We start from the raw sequence: 27,452 nt of genomic DNA, 5'->3' as shown, positions 1-27,452 counted from the left end.
GTTAAGGGACACATGTGCTACACTTTACATTAAGGGTCCAAAAAGCATTCAGTAATGCTTAATAAAGGTTAAAGGGGGGGGGGGGGGGGGGGGGGGGCGTCTTAAGCGTTTATAATTTCTTAGTTAAGGGACATGTGCTACACTTTACAATAAGGTCCAAAAAAACATTCAGTAATGGTTAATCAAAGTTAAGTAATACTTATGAGGTACGTTCACGTGAAATAATACCATACTTGAGGTTAGGTTAGCAGCACCCAAGGACTCACAGAGCAATGTTTCTCATTTTAAAATAACAATCACTTACTAGTATCAGTATACAGTAATAACTATTTATTAATGCTCTAATGTACGTATATGTGAATTATGTTAAGTAATGTATTACATATATTATATATTATAACCTAACCTTAAGTATGGTATTATTTCACGTGAACGTAGCTCAAAAGTATTACTTAACCTTAACTGGAATGTAGTGGTTTTTCATGCCCTTTGTCTAAATTCAACCAACATACATTACGCTCACCCGTGACCAAAATGAAAATAAAAGTCATAGAAAATAGATATAACGCTAGGGCTAGGGCTGGAAAGGAACATACAGTGTTCAATCGCAATGGTATGATTCATACCCCATGGAGGAAACGCAAAGCAGAAATCAGGATCATTCTTAACAAGTTTTCTTTCTTTTTTTTTTTATTTTTTATTTTATTTAAAAAAAAAAAAAAAAAAAAAAAAATTAAAAAAAAAAAAAACAAAAAAAAAACAAGTTTTCTTTCTGAAGATGATAATTGAACATATTTTGTTTCTGGGGAGAGTCCACTACATGTGCCACATGATAAGATTAGCACTCGAATTGTGAGTATTGTGGCAGATTGGGGCCCCAGTCCCATTAATATATTTAATTTTCGGACTATAAGCCACCACCCACCAAATTTGACATGAAAACAGCATTGGTTCATAGGTAAATTGCACCAATGTATAAGCCGCAGCTGTCCTCACTGTATTAGGGAATATTTACACCAAAAGATATGAACCGGTAACACTTTATTTGACAGCGGCATCATAAGACTGTCATAAGACCGTCATAATAGCGTATGGCACGTAACACGTCACCTTCGCTCATTAATATTCATGACGTTAGCAAATGTTGCTGGGGGGGGTCAAACTCGCGTTTGTCCCTCATGCGAGATGCATGTAAATAGTGTGCGAATGAGATGTTTACTGAGCTAAACCTACCAATTCTGTCCGAAAATGTTGCTGGTGCCAAATTCAATGGTAAAGATTTGGAAGAACATACAAATGTTCAGTTAAAGTGATGGCTTGAGTGTCGAGGGCTGAAAAAGATGGGAAAAATAGCCGAGCCAACCTGATCCAGAGGTAGCTTTATTATCGACACCTTTTTCTTGTGTGCATTGCCTTACGCCACTGACGATGTCATTCTCCTGTTTCAACAAGCTATCCTTTCCCACCATCTGCCCTGTCTTTCTTATCATCTGGGAAATTTATATTGGTATTTTTGTGTAGCGATCGCAAATGCTACTCAGTGACAGCCAACGAACACTTTTAATTTTTTGCATTAATAACATAACTTAATTCTATTAATTTATTGACACTTCCCCCTTACTAAGGTTGTTTCTTTACAACCAAAAAGGTAAAGCTGTTAAATCTAGAGCCTAACTGTAGGCATGAACAGGCTTACTACAAAAAGACCAAGGCCAAATATGGCTATTTAAATATCCGTATTTTAGAAAAATAAGCCTACATGACTGTTGTGATATATAAATGAAATGAATTTTTTTCCCAGGTCATTCATTGTCAGACAGAAGCAGCACGGCAAAAACGCCAAGCTAAACAATAAGTAAAAATATCAAAATGGCTTACGTCTTTCGGGCAGGCTATGGAACAAGATTGTCATCTGTAGGACCATGACCCCCAACAAAATATTTACAACATATGAAGGTGAATGGCTTCATTTTGCTGGTGTTAAACTGGTCTTTTGGACGTCCGCACAAGTTGATCCATTGTTCACATTTTTTCCCCCTGAGGTTTTGACTTCGGGAAATGTATGAAAAAAAAAAAAACATCCTTCATATGTGGCCGGTCGTAATGTCTAGAGTCATTTTCACAAGTTCCGTAGCAGCAGTGTTTACACTGCATGTTCTTTTTTGAAAGACTACTGGCAGAAAACAAGCAGTACTCGCATTGGTTGCATTCAAGCGCTCTTCTACAGTATGTTGACCCCCTTCTGGTTTACGATGGTGACGTCACGCAGCCTTGCGGTCTAAAAATAGCATTTGTGCGGTACGCTATTATGACATGACACTGTCATGAGCATTAATGAATGCTTATGACAGATGTCATTTAGTGTCATCTGGCAAATTATCTCACTTTTGAATGGATGTGAAACATCCAAGCTGGACATAAATGGAGTTAGTGACAAAATTTGCCGGATGACACTTAATGACATGTCATAAGCATTAAATAATGCCCATGATAGTGTCATGTCATCATTACGGCGGTCTTATGACGCCGCTGTCAAATAAAGTGTTTCCTATTAACCTAAATAAATAAACAAATAAGCTGCACTGGACTATAAACCGCAGGATTAACACTTGCATCGTTTACATGGAGCCAAATATTCCAATTACAATCGGAATATTTGTTCAAAACGAATAAATGTGTTCCATATAAATACCTCATTCGGGATGAACAGGCCCAAACCGAATGGAATTTCATTCCGATTCACAGGGGTGGAATATTCCTTTTCCCAAACCGATTAGAAGTAAAATTATATCATGTAAACAGGGAAGCGGAATGGTGTCTGGTTGCGTTCTTTCCGCACATGCTCCGTATTGACGTGGTGACGTCACTTTGTGACGTAAGTAACGTCACTTGCAACATGGCTTCCAAGCACAGCGCACCTAATTGGAGTCCGGCGGAAAGATTATATTTAATTCAAACTTTAAAAGAATTGAATATAATTGCTCGCTTAGACGGGCGTAAAACGGGGAACAGTGAACTATTTAAAAAAGTTCACGAGAGGTTACACGAAGCCGGAATAGACCGGAGCGTTGGCCAGATTAGAAACCGGTGGAAAACCGGCTACTACAAGGCAAAAGAGCAAAACAGCAGAAGCGGATACGACCCACAAACACAACAAGTGGGTTAAAGTTAAAACAGCAGCACTCCGACGATCGATCTCCATGTTTTGCAACGTGACGCTTTGTTTTGATTAATCTGCGCATGTCAGACGGCAGTTGTCAAACGTCCTTTCGGAATAAAGGCAGTCACATGTAAACGCTGGATTGGAATAGATGAAGTGACATGTAAACAGCTGATCTGAAATTTCCATTCGGAATGATTTGAATCGGTATGAATAAAAGTCAGCATGTAAACGTTGCTAATGAGGGAAAAAAGTAGCGGCTTGTAGTCCGAAAATTACGGTACATTAAAAATAAAAGAAAAACTGAGTCACAATAGTCAAGTTACTCAAATACCTACCCCCCGTCTGGGTGCATCCTTAATACAACTAAATCATAATGACAGCTTTTGTTTATTACCATATCGTCTCCCTGCTATGCAATGATGTAAGAAACTTTTTTTGTTTTAACGTTCCTTTGTGTGTTGTAAGAGCATACATGAACTGAAATAACAGCAAAACCACAAAGATCTGGGCTGTCAGGTACTTCCCAACCTTTGTATGTTTGCGTTACCTGGGGAGATTTGTGGGATCTCCAGCTGTACTGGTGGCTGTGGAGGCTTGCCAGCAGCACGTTCTCGTCTGTGTCAACCTGGCCAAAGCGCAGAGTCTCATGGGTATCGTTGCAGATGACATAGTGGCTGTAAACTAGTTCCTCAGCCTCTGGGTTTCCATTCTGTCAATGACAAGCACAATGGTAGTTGGACTGAGGAGCTCATAAGATGATAGAAGATAGAAGCTTTTAGGTCTCCAATAATGTATTGTGGCTTGGTTACGAGTGCATTTACAACAACATCAAGATTAAGTTAGGAGGTTATGGATTCTTAAACTTTAAAAATGATGAAAAAAACAAAACAAAAACAAAAATCAGATCTTTCCAGGTCAGCTGTGAGTCAGTAGGAGATTGTGGTGATTCATCTGTGGGAGCAACACAACCTCAACAGGGGAGTACAAATCACACGATGACAGCTAACCAGGATACTGCCTGGAATGAAGATGAGAGGCAAATCTACATCTTGGTTTCTCTGCTTCAGAAACACTTGACTTTCTCACATCCGACTGCTTTTCCCAAAGTAGCAAAAAGAAACAATTGTTAAAACTAATTTAATACATTTCATGTTTATTTGGTAAATTAATGAATGCATTTTTGTTGTATTTTATGATTAAACTACTGCACTAAGCATTCATGTGGTAAGCATACAGCATGTGCACAAGTCTTAGGCTGTCATCTCATTTATTGTTTCAGCAATTCTATAATGACTGTCGTATATAATTATCGCTGAGTTCTTATTAGGACAGAACAAAAAGTTGGGTAATTGCTAACAGCAGTGCTATTATGTGATCATTACTATATTGATTTGAGTATGGGGGAGGGGGGGGGGAGATTAACAAAGAGGGCACTCCGGTTGGAGAGTCATTTGTGATACTGTGTTCCTAGTCTGATCTAAATCCTTAGATCAATGAGAAAACCAATAGGTCTCATGCATGCCTGTCTTCATGTGTAATTTTGACAGAATCAAACAGAATATATGGGGAAAAACAATACACAGTGGTATGAATAAGTATCTGAAGCTTTTGGAATTTCTTACATTCCTGCATAAAATCACCATCAAATGTGATCTGCTCTTGGTCAAAATCACACAGATGAAAATACAGTGTCTGATTTGACTAAAACCGTCCAGACATTTATAGGTTTTCATATTTTAATGAGGATGGCATGCAAACAATGACCTAAGGGGGAAAAATAAGTAAGTGAACCCTCTGCCTAAGGAGACAAAGAGCAATTGAAACCAATTTTTACCAAACATGTTAAGTCAGGTGTGTGCCCAATCACTGAGGAGTGGTTTAAATCTGCCCTGCCCACTATAAAACACACATCTCGTACAAAATGTAATCAAGGATTGTTGATTTGTATAAAGCTAGGAAAGAATACAAAACCATCGATAAAAGTCTGGATGTTCATCAATCGACAGTCAGAGAAGTTGTCTACAAATGGAGAGTTTGGCGCTGTTGCTTCTCTCCCAGGGAGTGGCCGGCCACCAAAGATGATGCTAAGGGAGGTGTTCAAGGGAGGACTCCACGGAGGAAGCCACAGCTGTCTTAAAAAAAAAAACAAAAACAAAAAAAACATTGTTGCTCATTTAATTTTTGCAAAAAGGCTTTTGGACAATCCACAGAGGTTTTGGCAAAATATTTTGTGGACTGATGAAACCAAAGCTGAATTGTTTGGGAGTAACACACAACGTCATGTGTGGAGGAAAAATGGAACAGCTCACTAACATCACCTCATCCCCACCGTGAAAGCATGGTGGAGGGAGCAACATGATTTGGGGCTGTTTGCTGCCTCAGGGCCTCGACAACCTGCAATGATTAATGGAAGAATGAATTCGAAAGTTTATCAGGATGTTTGGCAGGAAAACCTGAGGCCTTCTGTTAGACAGTTGAAGCTAAAAAGAGGATGGATGCTGCAACAAGACAATGATCCAAAACACAGAAGTAAATCCACTTCAGAATGGTTTCAGAAGAATAAATATGTTCTGGAGTGGCCAAGTCAAAGTCCAGACTTGAACCCCATTGAGATGCTGTGGCATGACCTAAAGACAGCGATTCATGCCAGACATCCCAGGAATCTGACTGAACTACAGCAGTTTTGTAGAGAAGAATGGACCAAGATAAGTCCTGATTGATGTGCCAGACTGATCTGCAGCTACAGGAAGCATCTGGTTGAAGTTATTGCTGCCAAAGGGGGGGGGGGGCACAAAATATTAAATGAGATGGTTCACTTACTTATTTTTCACCCTTCTATCATTGATTGCATACTATCTTCATTAAAGTATGAAAACCTATAAATGTTTGGGTAGTTTGTTACAGCAGACACCGTTTCTTCATCTGTGTGATTTTGCCAAAGTTCAGATCACATTTGATGGGGATTTTATGCAGAAATGTGAGAAATTCCAAAGGGTTCAGATACTTTTTCATACCACTGCAGACATTTTATAATTGTGTTTGGGCTTCATTGAAATCGTGTCGACCCTAAGGGAATCCTTCTCTCCAAGAGTATAGTTCAGAAAGCCTATTTATTACAACTACTCCTAAAAATGACAGACTTTCAAATGGCAGAAGGGTTGGTGGTTATAACAGGCTGGCAGTAAAAGCTTACAGTTTGATTGCCAAGCACGTTTAAGGTTGTGAGGTTGCTGAGGCGATTGAAAACGGATGGGAAAGTTTAAATAATTGTAATAGAACTTAATGATGAAAATGACGGCAAGTCATACAGAACACTAAAGTGAGAGTGTGAGAGAGCAAATGAGAGTTGGGAGAGAGACAGAGAGAGAGAAGGAATGATATTGACAGAAGGACTAGTGGAAGGAGGTAAGGGTGAGTAAAATATAAATGTGACAGCTGCACTGGTTTCATAACCACGTCCAGTTATACAGTGGAACATTATCTGCGTTCCCTATCAAATCTGAGACTGCATATTTACAAACTTCCTGGTGCTATCTTGCTAAGCCAGCTCTTTGATGGTATAGTATTTCTACTCCAATCCACAAGCCAGTATGATAGGCATGGCACAAAACATTCCTTCTATGATAGCAATCGCCACTTTTCAATCCATTTTGATTGACAAATATGAAGGAAAACATACATTTTAAAAGAAAACAATTCTTGTTCACTAAAACAGGACGAAATGTCAACTTCTGTCAGCTTCTGCATCAGGATTCAAAGTATAAATTTCATTCATCAAACCAGATACTATTACTTTAGTATTCAGAGTCCAAGCAAGTGACAAATACACAGATGCCCATAAAATGTCTGGAATACAAATGGTAAATAATGATACCCACTCAAAATAAGACCATATAAAATATGAAACTCCAGACTGAAGCCTGTAAAATATTTAGGAGTGGACAACCAGATGAGAATAAAGAGTCAAAGACAGCCACTCTGTTTCAAAGAGCCACTCAAGAATGGGTGACCACTGCCATTTAATAGGAAAACACTGTTTGAAGTATTTTGTAGCATCCACCAAGAGTGACACTCCTTTCAATTTTCATTTTATGGATATCTCAAATAATTCCTTTTGTCTTGTCAAAAAACATTCAAACTAAGTAACTTTTTACTAGTTTTGGTGCAGATGAAATCCATTATCCTTTTGATGGCAAAACTATGTTAAATTGACATCTCACGCTACCGTATCTAAACCTCAATAACCTACCACCATTTCAATGTTTAGGTGAAACCATTCCAGATCCGTTACATATGAATGAGAGCATGACTCAGTGATTTGATGCGTGTTTGTTTGGTTAATAAAAATATTTTTGATCAATCAGATATTTCAATGTAACATCTCCCATATCCAATATTACGATAGGTCGTGTCGGATGTAAATATGGACTTTTCCTTAAATTTTGTGAAATTGGGGCAGTGCGGCTTACAGTCAGGTGGGCTTTCTAGTCATTTTATGGTAATCTGTTCTTGCCTTTAAACTTATTGGTCATGAAGTATATGTGTATAAAATGTTTAGGAATTGAATTTATGGAGGATATTGTCCACTATGTATCATTTCTAGTTTTTCTATTGGTAGTGTTTGTTATGCTGCTGGATGCATTTTACTGTTTATTTACTGTTCTTTCTTCAGTTTGGGTTTTTTTTTCTTTTTCTGGAGGGCGGGCAGTAAAGCTGAAACAACTAATTGATTACATCGAATAATGAATTAGTTGTAAACGAATTTGATAATCACTTTTTGCCAGCAGCCATGAGCAGTTCCGTTTGGGTCCTTGTTTGTGTGTATTGTGAGGCTGTGCGTGCGTGCCAGTGATTACAGCAAGAGAGAGAAAGAGTTCACTGCTACACGTTTAGTTGCTGAATCAATAATATTTACGCGAGAGTTAGATCCAGCGTGCCTCTGTCAGAGGTAAGTAAATGAAGCCAATTGTATGTTTGTATTCTTTGTTGATGAGACGTTAGTACTTAGCATGCAGCGCTAAGCTAGTTAGTGATTATGCTATGTCGTACAAGTCAGCGTGTCTTGTTTGGTATTATTGCCTCACATTGAACTCTTTAAAAACAGCGACTGTCTCTGCAAATGAGGTACAGTTGTTGCATATTTTAGTGAACAAATAGTCCAATTTCCACCTATCCTTGAAGCGTCTGCCGTCGCAATCAACTTTTTTTGTTGTTGATTGTCGCCATTTTAGAAAATTGGAAGTAAAGGGTCACACAGGGTAATGTTTCTTAGAGTGCTGCTGCCTTTTAGTGGGTAAATTTAGTGTGTAAGCTACTTCGTATGCTGGTAGCAGTACTGCTGACCAATTTATTAAGTCTGTGTGCGGGCCAGACATTATTGATTTTATGACAGAGGCTAGGGACCGGATGAAATTTGACCACGGGCTGCATTTGGCCCCCGGGCCGGACTTTGGACATGCCTGGCTTAGAGTCTCCTTCAAACACAAACTTCCATTCGAACTGTAAATTGTCATACAAGATAGTGTGCTTTGAAATTGGATTTGGAATGTATTTTTGAACAACTGTTTGATAAAGAAAACTGATTCCTTGCTGTCTGCCTCTCCTTTATTCGATTTTGTTGTTTAGTCGGTTTAAAGAAAATAAATGAGTCATTGACACAATTTATCACAGCGCTTTGCCCATAAGAAGAATAAAATGTCAATCAGGAGCACTTTTTTTAAAAATTTGAATGAACAGGACTTTTTTTTTATTTGTGTACTGAGAAATTATTTTTATGTTTTAGACTCAAAACCTTTATTAACAACTTTAACTAGTTTTGAGTACTTAAAACAGTACAGTTGTAGACTACAGTGAAGTCAGGAAGCTGTAATAAAATATTTTTGAAGGAAACAGACCTCCAGTTTATCTTCATTTTTACTTACAACATGCCTAAAACAACTAGGTAATTGAAAAAAGTGACATTTATCTAATTAATCACTCAATTAATTGTCCTATTAATCAATTATAAAAAATAATCTTTAGTTGCAGCCCTAGCAGGCGGGCTTTTGTTTTGATGTTTGTAAAATATGGGACCCCCTTGAGTGACGATGATAGATCTCAGGAGTTCTATCCTGATAAAAAAATAAAAAAGTACATCTGTGAGCCGCACCGTGGCAGCCGAGAAGCACCTCTGATCTCAATGTTCTTCGAAAGATGACCCGCATACCCATACATCTGCTACTACCGGGAAAACTATCTTTTAACATATTGTTTCACTTTGCACAAGGAGACAAAATGTGTGAACACAGAATTAGTGTGAGTGCGTGTCTCTGTCTGTGAAGGCATGCGTGTATGGAATTGACAAAGGAGAAGACGTTTGCAGTCTTACTAGAATACTGTATATGAAGGACTGTGAAGATTTTGTGAAAAAACACATCGTGCAAGGCTTTTGTGTGGCTTCTTACCCCAAAGCCACTTTCCTGAGGTTTCGGAGCTGAGAGGCAGCAAAGATGGGGATGGGGAATTGAAAACTGAGGCATGACGTTAAAATGCAAGAGCTGAGGTGAGGCTTGTATGGGACAACGTAATTCAAGGACCTGATATGATTCCAAAAAGATACATCTGATTCATTTAATACTAATATGTTCTTGAAAATAACAGTAAAACAAAAACTCAACCACAATCCTTACTTGTGATGAGATTGGCTTAATAATACATGAGTGTTTAACTGCTGGATCGTGCCAACAGAAAGCCTTGAATAGATGGAAGACACAGGTGAGGATATTTACCATTGAAATGCCATTTGGCTTTTATATTTCTGACAACAGAAAATCTATTGGTGCTATTATGAATAGAACAGCAACTCATGTCACCATGACTACAACAATGTGTATGTCTATAAACACATAAATCATTATGCGCTATGTCCATACATGGACTAATAGCATTAACTTGTGTAGTAGTTGAGAAATATTTTCAATGGGGCAACCCATAAGGCCACGTAACAACAGCCGTGCCTTTCAGTCTTGAAACCAGGAACTGTACTGAACTGAATCACATCATTTTGCAAGTGAAGATACTGTATATCATTCTGTTATGCCAGGACAAAGGCTGGTTTTCAATTTGGATCACATTTCATGAAAGGCACGCGTCCACACTTTAGTCACAAATAAAGTGCCTGTGACACAAAAAAGCATGTTTATTTCATATTACGCCCGATATTTTATGGTCCTGAATGAAATTGACTGCTTGGATGTGTGTGGAAGCGATCAATGTATTTATTCAATTTTTTTGATCCCCGCGCTACGGAAATGAAAGACTTCTGGTCACGGACTCGGACCGAAGAAGAAGGCGAATGTGACGTCAACAGACTAATTATCTCACAATACAGCCATTACTTTCGTATGCAAAAGGACTGCGGATTCAGCTGATTTTGCGGATTAATTAGTTTATTTTTTTGCATCACCCCAGCCCAATGTGCTGTAGGCTTTTGTTGCTACACCAGGGAGAGTGGTGTGAGGATTTTCGGATTTCCAAAAGATCCTTGTTCACCACAAAGAATGGGCAAAACAAGTCCAAGAATCAAAACCATTGGACGGATGACTAAGTGAGTAAGCTACTTGGTTTTATGTTATGTGAAATACTGGGATCATGGCAAACTTAATACAAACTTTAATAAGGTGGCTTGAATTTTGTGGGTGACAATGGTCCCTGTCCACCGAGAAGGCCACTCGGCCGACGACCGGCGGCTTGTCGCACACCATGGTCGCTGGCCGATGAGCGTCCGTGCTCGGGCAGCCACGCGCTCTCGTCTGCGGTTCTCGATTGTGTAGAGACTTCCACCCCAATCTACCCTCTTCGTATGCCCGCCGAGAGAACACTATCCTCGTCTTGTGCTCGGGGAGCGCCCCGCTCTCGTCTCCGGTTCTTCATTGTGGCCAGACTTCCTCCCCCCTCGGTCCTCTTCGCGTGCCCGCCGAGGGAGCACTATTCTCGGCTTGGGCCCGGGCAGCCACAGGCTCCGATGTCGGACGGTTTGTCCAACGCGACCCCTCTGCGTCCCAGCAACAAGCACTGCCTGCCTGCCCTGGCTGCAGCAGAACAGCGAAACTTTCTCGCCGCCGGGGGCTGGCCCATCGGTGAAGACAACCCTGCTGCCGTGTGTGACACGAGTCGGGGGAGTTTTGTGTGATTTTTCGTTTTTGAAAGGCAAGGAAAAGACTTGGAAGAGCCGCCCGGTTCAGGTAAGCATGTTGCTCTCACGCCTCCTGTTTTGTTTACGCTCTTTCCTCCGTCTCCGAAGCCGGGACAGGTGAATGACAAAAGCCGGACTAACTCCGGTGGCTTAAAATACCGTTCGGGAGGTTTAAGAAGTCGGCAGTTTTTACTATTATCCAGTAGTTTAGCCCTGTCGTACTGAATAAATGCATTTTTAATATTTCATATTGCATTTAGAACATGACTGTTATTTGTCATGACCATACAATTTATTTAGCAATTAGGGAAAAATACTTAGATAAAAAGAATATCGTGTAAAAATATTGGAGTAGAGGGATTAAAACAATGATGACATTTTGCTGCTCTCTTTTGCATTATCCTCATTCTGAACCTCCCTTCCTCAATGGGCCGACTACTAAATCAGCTGAAATCGTTACTCTGCCGAAGTCATCAACCAGCTGGAGGCACTAGAGCGCTATAGTGACAGGCGGGGCTAAACAGCAGATTAAAAGACTCATTTCTCGTCATCTGCGCTTTGCCAGAAGGTTGTATATAATCAAATCGTCTGAAAATATGATTTTAATTCACATAATAATGCTATTTAAGATTTTTTTATGGTGTCACAGGCACTTTAAATCACATTCATATCCAGAGCTCAGGTCTTTCACAGTGCAACACAATTTTCAAATAGGTGTGTTTGTTTGACCCCTCTCTACCCCGTCTCCAAAACAACCATACCCACATGCAGCACATTTACCTCATAATTACGACGTGTTTTCCCCTTATTTTGGCAAAGTGGTTGAAGTAGCTGTGTAGAAGTTCCAAGGTTGCTGCTGTTTAGTCCAATCAAAACAATACATAAACTCAACAACTTGACGAACTGAGCCCTAGTGAATATCAGAAAATCCCTATGGGGTATGAAATGACCAAGTCGTAATGGTTGGCAGGTTATATAAAGACATCAACATATCCAAAACACTACTTCATTACAGTGCTCATTCGTACAAGTATTATTTATGGCGAAATTAATGAATGGAAATTGGATATAAGCATTAACTAGCACCAATAAAATAATGAAGCCGATGGTTAAAAAGATCCATCATACAACAGCTCTAATTAAAACTGTCATTATCAAGTAAAAAATATAAATAAATCAGCTGCCTTTTTAATTTAAGACAGAGTTGTATGTATTTGATCTATTTTATTCTCACAAGGTAAAAACCACAGCTGTTTTTTGCTACAAAATATGCAGATATTATTTTTCAAAAGAAAAACCATGAGGATACTTCATGTCTCCAGGGGTCAGTATAATGAGTCAGCACAGTTGAGCAGAGCCATGCAAAGCCTGAATGTCCCTAGTGAGTGCGCATGCATGTGTGTGTGGTAGAGAAGTGGGTGGAGGACTTGGGCTAGATGAGGTCTTAGCAGGTGTCATCACTCAAATATTACAATATTTTCTTGGGCATGACTTCAAACACTATGCGATGCTGGTTACCAGAGGCAGTGGTAAGAGTTGAGAAAGCAGGGATGACAAGGACTGAAGTGCTTAAGTATAACAGAAACACTGCGGCCGTCTTGGTCATGATTTACAACCAACTATAAAAGACGGTCCCTTTCTGCACATTATATGTCTACTGTATATATACACGAGTCGCATAAAATCTAAACTATTCTTGTGAACTGCTCCATTTTGTTATGGTTTTGTTTAGCTGATATACCACCGGGGTAAGGAGATGGGTGACTCGACTGTCTTTGTGCATATTCTATATCAGAGCATAGATAATGTTATCTTGGGATTTCCATGAGAGATTTACTTGGACTGTGCTACGAGCAAGAACAAGATTTCACTTTGTCTCAATCAAGTCAACTGCTTGAATGTCAAGTAATGCAATACTATGTATATAGAACAAATTACTATTCCTCATTGTATGTACAAATTCTAGTATCCATCTCCCATGTTCCGAACTGAGTGAAATTGCGGTTGAGACACACCAGATGATGACTACAAGCCGCACCCACCACATTTGAAAGGAAAACTGTATTTGTTCATACAGTTGTATCAAAATTATTCAACCCCACTGTAGTATAGGGTTGTAGCAAATGGGTGAGTTGGAAGGTCGCAGCAGGTCACATGAGTGACACAACCAGACACTGCTACGATGCAGGTTAACGACACATAAATGTGACATGTGACAAAAACTGTGGCCCATTTTTGTCTTGTTCTCATATCGTCAGATGAAAACTGGCATTTGTTTCATTATGTTTTAGTCTCCCAAGACACGTTTTAGCTCGTTATCATCTCTTCATCATCAAGAAAAATTGTTTGGCGATGAAATATAATCGTTATAGTAATCGTTGACAAAAACAACACTGTTTAAGCCCTTAACAATCTGGATTTTAAATTTGAGACATTTTAAAACTTTTTAAGGACCCGCGGGAACACTGCACTTGCAATAACACTATACTAAAGAGAGGGTGTATATATAAGTCACACTGCACTATAACCAACAGGTGTCCACATTGTATTATGGGATGTTTACTTAAAATATATGCAGCTCATTAGCTTGTCAAAATCCATAAATAAACTGTTTGTAAAAAATATAAACAATTGTATCAACATTTTAGAAATGCCAGGAAAAAAAAACAAACAAACAAACAAAAAAAACGATAATGATATCCATCAACCATATTGCATTGGAACTTGCTGATTGTTCAAAGGGCTGTATTAGAGCCAGCAGTAAGGAGGAGGAGTGATGCCACATCACCTATGACAAAATTCCTTATAACTGTACATTCCCTCACATCTGGCTCATTTAATTTCAGCACCGTTGTGACAATGGTGCTGGCCTCTTTCAGAGCAGTTCATAAGAAGTTCTGTTCCAGATTTTAAGGAACATTTTATGCAGAAGAGGGAGATTCATCTAACTCACACATAAACGCAAAACGTGGCTTTTACCACATAAAAACTTGCCCCAAAATTATCAAAGCATTCCAAAAATTTTCTTCTACTAACCTTTCCAATTACATCACTTCAAAGTTTCATCGTAATAATGATCAGAGCTACTATATCACAGACTATTTTAAAATGTGGCTGTCGCCATCACTTTCACAAATACAGCCGTACCTCAAGATATGAAATTCGATCTGGAGTGGGTTTTGTATCATAATTTTTTTCATATAATGAATTGAGTTTTAAATGTAAATCACCTAATTCATTCCAAGCGCTATTAAAACACTGCAGTAAATTTATAATAAGGGCAAAATCAGAATGAAACAGGAGCCAAATACATTTGAATCATTTCATATACCTAACCTAACCTAACCTAACCTAACCTAACCTAACCTAACCTAACCTAACCTAACCTAACCTAACCTAACCTAACCTAACCTAACCGTTAATGACTGTAATGAACATAATGAAGATAAATAAAACAAAAAAACAAACAAAAAAGAAAAACTACAAAAATGTAGAACCTTACCTTTTGTCATAACAACAATAGGCCAATAGGAGGATCAAGTGACTGAGCATGATGGGAAATATTCTGACCTAAAGGGCAGCAGGATCTTATGGCACATTTATGGTACGTCTTTTCTGCAAGTGGGAATGATCTATTACAGTTTCTATTATCTTTTGTATGTTCAGCAATTTTTCGTTGTATGAAGCGAAAAAAAAAACACTTTGTCACTACCTCCATTTATGTCCAGATCGAATCTTTAACATCCATTTAAAAGTGAGATAATTTGCCGGATGACACTAATGAGATCTGCAATAAGCATTCATTAATGCTCATGACAGTGTCATGTCATAATTATAACGGTCTCATGACAGTCTAATGGCACCGATGTCAAATAAAGTACTACCAATCAATGTCTTTTGGTGTAAACAGCCCATAATACAGTGAGTACAGCTGTGGCTTATAGTCCAAAAACTACCGTATTTCATATTTATTACAGAATTAATCTGGACCGTGAATGTAATTTTAATATACATATATATTGTGTCTGTATTACCTGTTTCCAGCTTTGTAGGACAGTGTCCAACGTATGGATGGCATACTGACTGACTGTGGCAAACATAGGTTCCATAAAGATGTTTGCATCCCACACGATGCTTGAGGGACAACATGTGGCTGTGGCCTGGCCCTGAAATACAGCACACTACTCATCAATGGATTCTAATAAATTTGATACACCTTGTTTCATCACCATAATAGAAGAATACTGATATTCTTTCTTTAACAAAAAAAAAAAAAAAAAAAAAAAAAGAAGAATTCTAATAGAAATCCAGTACTATACCATTTCAGATTCTTTGATTCTAGTTTAATTTACCTGTATTAGACAGGGCTGAAGCACCTGGAGGTGTGTTAGGTTTCGATACTCCAGCAGCTTGCAGTCTAGCTGGGTAGAAAAGTTGAATTCCTGACAACGCCTTGGTCCACTCGTCCACTGACGCAAGATGACCTGTGGTTCCCACGTACCAATAACCATGAACTCTTGTTTCTTAGGTAACTTCCTATCTGATAGGAAGGGTCGAAGCTTCTGAGAAGGAGCTGCAAAAAAAGCAAATATTCAAAATATGTCCCTAAACAGATTCAAACTTTGAACTTTGAAGGATTTTGGTATTGTTTTCCTAATCCTGACCTTTGACCAGTTGTTCTAGATGGTTGCAGAAGTGAACTTGCATGTGTGCTAGCTGCAGGGACACACCCAATGAGGGGACAAACCAAGGTGCAAAGCAGGAGTCCACACGGGTGCACGCTGCAAGGGCCATGGGTGATACCAACTGATCGCAGTGTAGTTGTGAGCCAGACTCACTATCTGAACTGGAGGCAATGAAGAGAAGCAAATTTGATACTTGTTCATATAAAAGTTTGGGTGGAAGTTCAAATGAATACAAGTGGAGACAATGACTAATGCAAAAGATTGCTATTTATTAAGAATGCTATTGACAACAACAGATTTTCCAAAGTCTAAGTTTCAATGGTCAAACTGCTTTTTTACATTCACTGCTGTTCAAAGGTTTTGGGTTGCAATGTATTTTTTGCTTGGGAAAATGAAGCTGGAATTCATTTCCAATTAATTGTATGACATATTGATGGTGCTGAATGTAAGCTAATTGAACATTACTAGAGCTGCAGCTATCGAATATTTTAGTAATCGAGTATTCTACTGAAAATTCCATCCATTAATCGAGTAATCGGATAAAATAAAACAAAAAGAGCAATTATAAATATACATGAGAAAACAAGACATTTCACAGAATACTGAACAATTTTTAGAAAATCAATGTCTTTATTTTTTATGTATGTTGTTGAAAACAGCCAACAATTGCATCTCAGATGTGACTTGAAAAATAAAACAACACATTCACTGCTTTCACTCAAAAAACTTCTTATATCTTATCTCTTATGTAAAGGGGAAAAAAATCTTATTTCCTACCTAAAAATGTTATTTCGCTTGATAACACATATCACTTATAAGTTAGGTGGTTTTTTTCCCCATGTGTTTTAATTGAATTTCCATTTGTGTCAAGTATTTCAAGTTCTATTTAAGTTTGAAGTTTGAAGGGGAAGTTTGGAATTTTTATATTAAGCTTAATCTTGAAACTTGGGGTTTATTTTAGTCGGCGGAGTTGATTTAAAAAAAATTCCATGCAGTTTGTCAGTTATTTGTTAGTTTTAGGGCTCCAGAGTGGCTAAGCTAGCGTAAGTTAATGGTGCCTACTTAGCATGCCAATAAAAAACGGTATTACGAGATGTAACATAGTCAAATAAATTCAAAATGGAAATCATTGTTCGAAATAGTCATGCGGCCAAAACAATGTCACACCAAACTGTCATAATTCATTTCATTCTAAAGCAGGACTATTTTTTTTAGATGAATGAATGCGACTCGGGCTGCAGCTATCGAATATTTTAGTAATCGAGTAATGGACTGAAAATTCTATCGATTAATCGAGTAATCGGATAAAACGAATATATTTTTAGGTGGAGAGCAATTATAAATAAACATGAGAAAAAAAGACATTTCATCTAATCTTGAACCAATTTCAGTCAATCAATGTCTTTATTTTGGATATATATTGTTGAAAACAGCCAACAATTGCATCTCTGATGTAACTAGAATAAAAAAAAAAGACTAATTCACTGCTTTCACTCAAAAAACTTTTAGATCTTATTAAAAAAAGAAAAATCCAGCAAAGACTACTGTGCTAAAATTGACAGTTAGCATTATTAAGTTTTTATTGTACACCCTCATCACTCTCAGTGGTCGTAATTAATAGAAACCTAGCCCTCCGCAGGGCTAACGTTACGTGAGCTAGTAGTGACAGTAACGTTAATCTTATTTATTAGCGCTTAGCGCTCTACTGCTTTAAGATGGCGGTTGTTTACTAATGCTGCCCAGACGCGGCCGATGCTGTCATGGCGCATCTAGTTCAACATACATGTGATCTCTATGAGACGCATCAGACGCTACCTGCTACCAACGTAGCATCAGACGGACTAGTATTTAGCAACGTTGGCGTCGTTTGTAGCGGCTGTCGGCTGAAGTAAGTTTTTTTTTTTTTTCTTGCTCTCCACACGTGACATTAGCGCGTTGTCCCGCATTAAAAGTAGTCCGAGCAAAACGTGATGCTTAGAGCTCTCTAAATAAACGATTACTCGAGGTGAATAAAATTACTCGGATCAGTTTTTAAACTCGAGTTTTTCGAGTTGCTCGAGTATTCGTTTCAGCTCTAAATGCGACCAAAATAGAGTGTTCTGTCTGCGGTGAAAAAAAAAAAAAAGTGATACCACTCAAATGTTGCTTTTCATATTACAATTATTGACATGCAATTGTAAATTCTAATAACTTTATCCTGAAAACAGAGCCAACACCATTGACTGCATGGGTCATCGGTGATTCTCATGCGTGCATGTTGTTTTTTGTTAGTATGCTAAGCAGGGACATTAACTCGCGCTAGCTTAGCCACTCCGGAGCCCTGAAACTAACAAATAACTGACAAACTTCACGGAATTTGTTGAAATCAACTCCACCGACGAATTACCCCCCCGCTAACATGAAGATTAAGCCTGTTGCATTTTTACAGATTAAATAAAGCCTGTATGTAAGACATTTTACCCACGCATCAACAGTAGTCATAATTAATAGAAACCTTGCCCTCCGCAGGGCTAACGTTAATCTTATTAGCGCTGAGAAGTTTACTGCTTTAAAGTGGCGGTTGTTTACTAAGGCCGGCGAGTCTTCTAGCATCTAGTTCTTTATACATATGATATCTATGAGACACATAAGACGCTACCACCGTAGCATTATGTGGGCATAGTTTGTAGCAACGTTGGCGTAGTTTGTAGCGGCTGTCGGCTGCAGTCAGGTATTATTGCTTCTTCCTCAACACACGTGACATCAGCGCGGTATGCCACATTAAAAATAGTCCGAGCAAAACGCCATGCTTAGAGCTGGCAAAATTAAACCATTCCGAAGCGGAGAAAATGCCTCGATTAATTCTTAAAATCAAGCTACTCAAATTATTCGAGTAATCGTTTCAGCTCTAAAACATTACTAATGAACATTTTTTTTGTAATATCCTGCTAAGGTGCTCAATAACGGTTGCAGCAGGAAATGCTGAAGACTTCAGTAACATTGATACACCTTAAAAAAGATAGTCACTTTACATTGATCATTTATAATGTAGCGGTAATTTATATGTTAAGGTTTTCTTGAGTGTTTTTGTTTTTTCTATTGCTGGAAACTAAAGTACATCAGACAAAATTAGAGGGGGAATCAAATTTGATCAAAAAAGACAAATAATCTAAACAAAGGACATGTAATGTTTGGAGTATGATTATAATGAAAGTCAGATGTATATTTAGTTTTACACTCTTCTTGAGTTTTTTTTTTTTTTTTTTAGTTTCTTCTCTTACATGTTTTCTTAGCCCTTCCCTTTCTGCTCATCTAGCCCACTAAGCCACACGAATGTGGGCTTGGCAAATTCTATCCCACTTAAAGTTCCCTAAATCTCACGAGGAAATGGGGGGGAAAGGGAAATAACTGAATTAGGATGAGGAAAAAAAAAATGAAACAAAAATGTGTGAAGCCCATAAGAAGTCAGAAGGTGTTCACTGACATACTGGAGAAGAGAAGCAGTGGTAGTAAGACTGGAAGACCAAACACATTCTTTTTGAGGTGTTACAAGTTGACCCAACCCTTCTGGCAACTTGTGAGCCAAACCAAAGGGGGCTTTTACTCCTCGTGCTTCCCGTGAGCTTTCCCTCGATTAGATACACTCAAGGTAAGCAGGAAGGAATCCGGATGGGGCCTGACAGGCACTTGGTGTGCTGGGAAATCTCATTAGGCTGATCTGAACGCCTTCCAAATCCACTCCCAACTCCTGCTCGCCATATGTGGGACAAGGGACACATTGCTGACTTTTTGCGCTTAGTCGCCTGAATGAGTGCTCTGCGTCTATTCTCATTCGTACCCAATGTGGATATGAATACACACCGTTCAGTGAAAGTAGCACACATTTATCAAAACATGTCAGCATGGGGCCCGGTGCAAAGAAAGGGAAGGCAAAGTAGGTTTATTTACATAGTGTTTTCACACCAGACATAGTTGTACCACAGAACTTTACAAAACGACAATCTTCTAAACCCCAAAAAATAACCCCGTGCAGACCTACATCCTCTTTGATGCTGAAGCAGTTAAAGTTGAAAGAGATCTGAAGTCTTCCTCCAGCTCATGATCAAAGATTCCGTGATCACAGTGTATATGACGTCATCACGTCTTCTAACATTCGTTCATTGATTCATTTTCCATACTGCTTATCCTGACAAGGGTCGTGGAGTGATGGAGGCTATCCCAGATGACAATGGGCAGGAAGCGTCCTGACATGCTAAACTTGAAAGTTAACAAGCAACTCTAGTATCCTTGCAATGAAAATGGGAACACAAAGATACAGAATGCATGGTTCAATTCTCCAGTCCTATCTTGATCTCCTTAACTTCACTCTTCAGAGGCCAATTCTCTTTTCTCGCCACATCCCAAAGTCCAGACTCCATGCTGACGATGTACGTCACATCCGGCCATTGTTCTGGCCAAAGACTCATCCAGGAGTTCACTGAAGAACTCAGGACAGAATTTAAAGAACTGAAAGCCTCCCTTTCCTCAGTTGAGGTCAGTGTACATGGCTCGACAATGAAGAAACAGGGAAGAAACGGCCTACGCAGCAGAGTTCCAAGGTGGAAACGACTCATCCCCGAGCAGAACATACAGGCTCATCTTACTTTTACCCAAAAAACTCCGAATGGTTTCCATGTCTTTGGTGAGAATATTCTATGGGACGACGAAACAACAGTTACAACTTTTTGGGAGTTGAGTGTCTTGATGGCGTGGATATAACACAGGCATAGAAAACAAAACTGTGGCGATAGAAGTATTAGACACTGCAAAAACACCTCCTCAAAACTAGTTAAATTCCCTGGTTTTCAGTGTAAATCTACTAGAAATAAGTGGAATTATCTGCCAGTGCTTCAAGTTATTTTTACTTAGATTTCTTGAATTACTTTATTTAATCTTAAAAAGGTTTTGAAATGTTCTTAATTCAAGAATAGATATTGTTTAAGACATTATTTTGAAAGCAAATTTGTCTTGAAGTAGGCGGAAAAATTACCAACTTGTAGATGGATGGGCTTAACCAGAACAATTAGTAATATTCAGTGTTTCCCCTAGGATTTTTTGAAGCTGTGGTGGTGGGCTGCATCGGAGTCGGACAGCCTCACCATGTCGTGCCACAGCGAATTTTTTTCGCTTCATTTTTTCCCCCAAGAAGAACCATAACAAAGATATATTTGAAATATTTCATTAGCCAGGCTAATGTTGTACCTCTCAGCTACAGTACATGTATGTAAAATGCGTAGCTGATTACAGCTACGTTACCCGATGTACTAATGCGACTTTTTTTCTCGTGGCAATAGTACGACTTACATCTCGTAGTCACTCAGGGTTGGCAACCCAAACTGTTGAAAGAGCCATATTTGACCCCCAAAAAAACACCAAAAAAACTGATACAGTATGTCTGGAGCCACAAAAAATTAAAAGCCTTTTACAAGCCTTATAATTATCGATACTAGCTATATTAGCCTACTATAGAAATACGTAATTAGCCTTCATGATTAAATGTTTGTTTTCCCTGCAGTGGATCTTATAGAGAATGACGCACCACGTGACTACTCTGTTGTACTATGCCACCACAAGTTTAACTTCATTACAATATTAATGAATTGAAAGAATGTTTGTGTCATGTTTGTCCTCCTAGAAATCCTATTAAAACAAAAAAATATATTTCCCTCCCCCATCTTTTTCCATTTAAAAAAAAAAAAAAAAAGCTCCGAAGCATCGCTAAAGAGCCGCATGCGGCCCGAGAGCCGCGGGTTGCAGACCACCGTCGTAGTCCTCCTTTTTCCTTTTATTTGACCCTCATAAGTACTACATTACCACAACAATAACAGTCCTTCTGTCAACTGACCCATTTAGAGCACTGGGGGAATTCTAATAGCCGTGTAAAGAGTTTTACTTGATTCGGTGAGAAGGTGAATAGTTTTTTCCCCGTTGTTCGTAAACTAAATTTTCACACAAAGGCACGTCGAGGTACCATTAACTTAGCAAGGAGAGGTATGAGAGTCATTTTTCGAGTGTCCCAGAGCTCGCGAAATTTGGGTGGGGGGGCGCATTTATCAAAGTTTCGTCAGCCGTAATTGTCTGAAGTTGGCGCGCCGGTGTTGTGCCGAAAAATAGCCACTCCACGTGAAATGTCCCCCCTGACGGGAGCGCCCACACGTCACTCGTACAAACAGCCTTTTCTTACCAATCGATGGACACAGAAACGACGTTCTTGTACCGTGAATATGTATCATTTTACTCTGCTTGAACTGATAAATCGTTTACTGTGACCAACGCTCTGAAAATAGAGCAAGGCTTTATTTTGGGCCCCGCCTCTCCGCAGTCTCTCAGCGCAAGTTAGTCAAAGTTTGCTTTCCGTCCAAGACGGCCGTCCACCGCTCACTTTCGCCGAAAAGTCCGATCCAAATTATTGTAATGCCCCGGATATGGGCAAGAAGGAGAGAAGTCTGTATTTGCTTACCCACTTTATTGTGGTAACAATAATAAAGAAAAACAATAACAAAATAACAGCGGGCTGCTACAACATGCGACCGCTATCTCTCGCTATCTCGCTCGTTCTCCCATTCTTCCTACTCGTTCCCCTTGCGTCTCTTAAGGGGGGGCCTGCATAGTTACGAACATTAGGCTACAATACACAATGAATAGGTGTCCGCTGAACTCCTCCCACTCGGCTGCCGCTAGTTTGAAGCGGCCTTTAAAATTTTTTTTTTATCTAAATAAATAAATAAAATACATCTCATTTGCCAGGCGTGGCGGCTTTCATTTTAGTGTGGCGGTGCGCCACAATCTGTTGAATATAGGGGAATCCCTGATATTTACTTAAAATAAGTCGAATAATCTGACACATTAATATGTTAACTAGTCTTTAACACTCAAAACAAGATTGGGGAAATTATTTCACTAGATTTAAGAAAAATAATCTTATTAAATCATTATAAATTTGCAGTGCAGTCTGGGGCTGCTTTGCTTAATCAGGGCTCGGACGACTTGCTGTAATTGACGAAGCCATGAATTCTGCTTTTCAACAGAAAATGTTGAAGGGGAATGTTTGGCCATTATTTTGTAACTTAAAACTGAAGCACACCTAGTCTTACAAATGGAAACCGCATAAATAAAAACAAAAAATGAAGATTGTGGAATCAGTCAATGGGAATTTCAGTCCATACATCCAGATGCGCAATTGTGAGCTCAGAGGTCACCGACTTTGCATGGAGGGCCTGGCTAACAACCCCTATTTTAATACATCATGTTTGTGATGAAACCAATTGTCAGGTTTGATGGTGTTGAAGTCTCTGTGCACTTTTCATGTTCTTCCACACCACACCCATCCCACTCAGCTCTTACCGTTTATGTTCCTCATTGTGTGTGGTGGCACAGTAAAACAAATAGGTTTCTCCAAATCTTTACAAAACAGGAGGCAGAATTTAGAAAATGTCTGGGGAAAGTGTCCGTCAAATTACCACTGAGCTCTCTGGGTTCGGTTTAGTTCAGTACTGTAAAATTTGGAAGGAGAAATTTTGATGTTTTCAAAATGGCTTTGACTATTTTCTCTATTTTAATAACAGGATGCTTTCAATTTTGTCCAACTATATTTGCATCAAATCTAAGACAACTATCGCATATGTTGATAAGTCTTTGAGTAGCATTATAGACCCTACTCACATGACGTCACAACCACGCCTCCTCGCCATATTGTCCGTCAGCTCGTCGGGTTTAACCATTACTCCTACGTAAATTCCTCCTATTATGGCGTGTTTTCCTGCTCGTTAACATTAATAATCAAAATGGTGAAGGCGTGTGTGGCGGTTGGTTGCAATAACAGAAGATAGACGGAGAGACTTGAAGTTCTACTGTATTCCGAGAGACCCGGAGAGGAGAGCGAGATGGACTGCTGCAATTTGACGAGAAAACTGGGCACCAAACGATCACTACAGATTATGTAGTAGTCATTTTATATCTGGTAAGATGCATTTAATATATATTTAGAGGGTTTTGGGCTGACAACCACAATTAAGACCATTGCGAGGCTAATCACCGACAACATACAGTTTCAAATTCAAGATGCTTATTTCTTCCACCATCATTATTTTTTTGAATAATATTTAGCTGGTACCAAGTGAAAGAAGATAAACAGGTGTGTCCAAACCTTTTGCAAAGGGGGCCAGATTTGGTGTGGTAAAAATGCGTGGGGGCTACCTTGGCTGATTTACATAGAACAATATATTTAAACAAATTTTAGCAAGCCCTTCTGTGTGTCACATTTGCTTTATAATTTTTTTATTTCATAATTTCAACAATCTCGTCTTTGTGGCGTTGTCTTTCGACACTCAGGCTCTTGGGAAATACTGCTGCTGTGAAATTAAAATAGCTTCAAGTTGCTATAATTTCTCGCTGCGTATCTTCCCTGTAATGTTGTCGTCGTACATGTCAGCGTGTCTTGTTTGGTAATATTGCGTCACATCGAACTCTTTGAAAACAGCGACTGTCTCTTTGCAAATGAGGCAGACACAGTTGTTGTGTGTTTTATTGAAGAAACAGTCCAATATTCACCTATCCTTGAAGCGTCGGCCATCGCAGTCAACTTTTTTTTATTGATTGTCGCCATTTTAGAAAATTGGAAGTAAAGGGTCACACGGGGTAATGTTGCTTAGAGTGCTGCTCTTAAAGTTTTTCAAACTTTCGTGAGAATAGGCTGATTTTGTGTGGACAAGATAGTTGTAGATATCAGGGTAGCAGATGTCAGGCAGAGAGGGCGAAGACAGCGGGTCGAAAAATATCGATTTAGGCATCAAATATGGATCTGGCGAATGGATAGACTAAAGCTTTTCCACATAACGCCTTTTATGCAACGCATCCAATGAGTTTACAGCGTCTGAAAGCACCAGGGCTTCCATGAATTGCACTATAAATTGCACGACGAATTGAAACCATTAAGAATACGGATAAACACTGACGGACAATATAGCGGCCGGATACAGCGACACGTCATTCTGTGACGTTGGTGAGTAGGGTCTATAGCCATTGTTGGACTTGACAATATAGTGAAGTAGATGTTTTTTGGTAGAAACTGGCTGGTCTTACGTGGTTTAACCTAGTTCTCATTTGATAAGGTGATGTTTCGCCACCGAGACATACCACAATAATGGGATTAACATTAGTTTACCTTTGCTCATCTCCTGCTTCACTGTTATTATTTAGGACAATCCTCCAAACATCTGAGGCCACTAGCTCCTTCTGCTGATCAGTGAAGCTGAGGCTAGGAAGTTGTAGCTGGCAGGCACGGCTCTCCGACAGGCTGAAATCCCGATACAGAACAAAGGCCTGCTGGAGCTCATCCCAGTACTCTAAGCTGCATGGCACCTGAAAAAAAAAAGTCCCAAAATGGCATTGTGTTTATCAATACAGCCTTTGCAACCAAGAGGTCTGATTTTTTGGGGACACTACTTGCTAGGCCCGCACAATATATATACATTATTTGACTGTTTTGTTTCAAAAATGTTTAATATTTTTGCCGCTGTTGAAGTGTGAAACACAGTGTTAAACAAATCATCTATTTTTTGCAGAAACATGGCCTCTTGGATCCATTTTATACACAACAAACTTCATCATTCCCAGATGAAACCCCTCACCCTGGTTTAAATGGTATGGTATGAATACAATGTGGTCATGGTGACTCAACCAAAGTCTTCCTAAACAGAGCTAATCAAGTCATCTGGTCAAAATTCTTCTAGTTTTATTATCACAATATATCACAAACCCCCAAAAAGTCACAATGTCAGTTCTTTTCCCAATATTGTGCAGCCCAACTACACAAAACCAATACACTGCAGTGCAGCCCCACATGGATTAAGCTCCCCATATTTGTCAAGTAAAGTTTTGAAACATAACTATGCTATTATGCTACTTTGCACAATGTTCACATCTTTTCATTCACTCATTCAAAAAAGCCAAAACAAATTTTAAACTACAGATCACCAACGAGGCACAAAATAATAACTCATATTCATAACAACACTGCAATGACAACAGCATAACTTAACTGTAGGCTACAAAAGACAACCATTTGCATTCACTGGGTAAGTCCTAGAGCATTTTTTTTTCTCACACAGAATAACAATTAAGTTATGTGAGCATTTTCACACTGCAATGGCTGGCAGGGCTCAATTCATTTCTGTTACAGAGCGCCAACATTAGCATGCATGTGCTGGGTGAGTGCTCCTGTGTGAACAAAACCAAGTTCTCAGGTTTCACTGACCACCTGCAGAACCCTGCTACTGATGGATCAGTAGTGGCAGGGAGCTCTCAGCAACCCACCTGATAAATGCCAGACACCACGGCATGAAGGTGCGTGTGGAGTGCAGCGGTCTGTGTAAATCAATTTGTTTACTAAAGCTATGGTGCTCCCAGGACAATTTGGAACTGTCAAGAGGGCCAATGTGCACATGTGCAGTGCTTAAATTTGTATGTGGGGCTCTGAACCTTGATCAGATGAGGTAACCATAGTTTACATTGTGTATGAAATGCCACATAGGGCTTCCTTGAATCAACTTCCCATAATTATAGCCGACAGAGTTGTGCACCCGCAACCTTAGCAATTGCCACTTGAGTAGAAACTTAGAGAGTCATAGAATTCCCAGACCTGATTTCCCCCACCTGTTTTATTCTACACAGACATCAGCCGACATGACAAAATAATGATCATATAACTCAGAAGAAACGAAGACATTTCTCATATGTTCCTCTGATCACTTGTTTTTGCTGGGCGAATTTGAACCATAGTCAATTTTTATTAACACCGGCACATTAGATTTGAAATGAAAAAACAGCGAAAGACATTTCCATTTTTTGCGGCTCAAGTTTTAAAAACATGCCATTGATCAAATATGGTTGGACTAAACTTTAGGTGAAAGTACAGTATATGTCACTTGGTTGGATTCTAGGAAAGACAAATACCTAAATTTATGAAAGAACATATAGATGTACTGCATACTCTATATATGGCGGAAAACACAGAAAAGACTGGAAAAGCAGTTTCTGCTCTTGCACCCCTCTTTAAAATAAACTGCTGTATTTTAAGCCAAAAGAACTGTTGTGTTTGATAGAACAATATGTCTATATGCTGCCATAGCAGATTCATGGCGCATGAAGCCCCTGAGATGTTTTTAAATTGCCCGTTTTACCCTGAAAACCCCCGTTTCCAGACGTCGCACAACAGCTTTTGTTTCAACCCAGCCATAAAACCAAGGTAATTAATTATATTTATTATTCAAAATATCTGTCATTTTTAGCTTAGAATCATTACTTGATGTCTAAAACTTCATTTAAAGAAAAAAACGACTTAAAAAAATTATTCACTCGAATATTTTAAACTTTTAAACATATTACGTCACAATGAAAAAAATTGTGTCTGTAA

At 39.0% G+C, this 27,452-nt stretch overlaps 1 protein-coding gene across 2 annotated transcripts in view; it reads right to left on the bottom strand.

Moving 5' to 3' along the window:
• The window catches only part of LOC130914348 (intermembrane lipid transfer protein VPS13B-like), a 625,421-nt gene that overhangs the window by 104,370 nt on the left and 493,599 nt on the right, over positions 1–27,452 (bottom strand). For both annotated transcript variants that reach the window (XM_057833447.1, XM_057833446.1), the window contains exons 42-46: positions 25,203–25,399; positions 16,001–16,182; positions 15,689–15,909; positions 15,371–15,502; positions 3,711–3,872 (exon numbers count right to left, since the gene is read on the bottom strand). In XM_057833447.1, coding sequence (XP_057689430.1) covers positions 3,711–3,872; positions 15,371–15,502; positions 15,689–15,909; positions 16,001–16,182; positions 25,203–25,399 — 894 coding nt within the window. The remainder of the gene's footprint in view (positions 1–3,710; positions 3,873–15,370; positions 15,503–15,688; positions 15,910–16,000; positions 16,183–25,202; positions 25,400–27,452) is intronic.

Source organism: Corythoichthys intestinalis, chromosome 4 (genome assembly GCF_030265065.1).
Source record: "Corythoichthys intestinalis isolate RoL2023-P3 chromosome 4, ASM3026506v1, whole genome shotgun sequence".
NCBI lineage: Eukaryota > Metazoa > Chordata > Actinopteri > Syngnathiformes > Syngnathidae > Corythoichthys > Corythoichthys intestinalis.
This window is presented reverse-complemented; position numbering and strand designations above follow the sequence as displayed.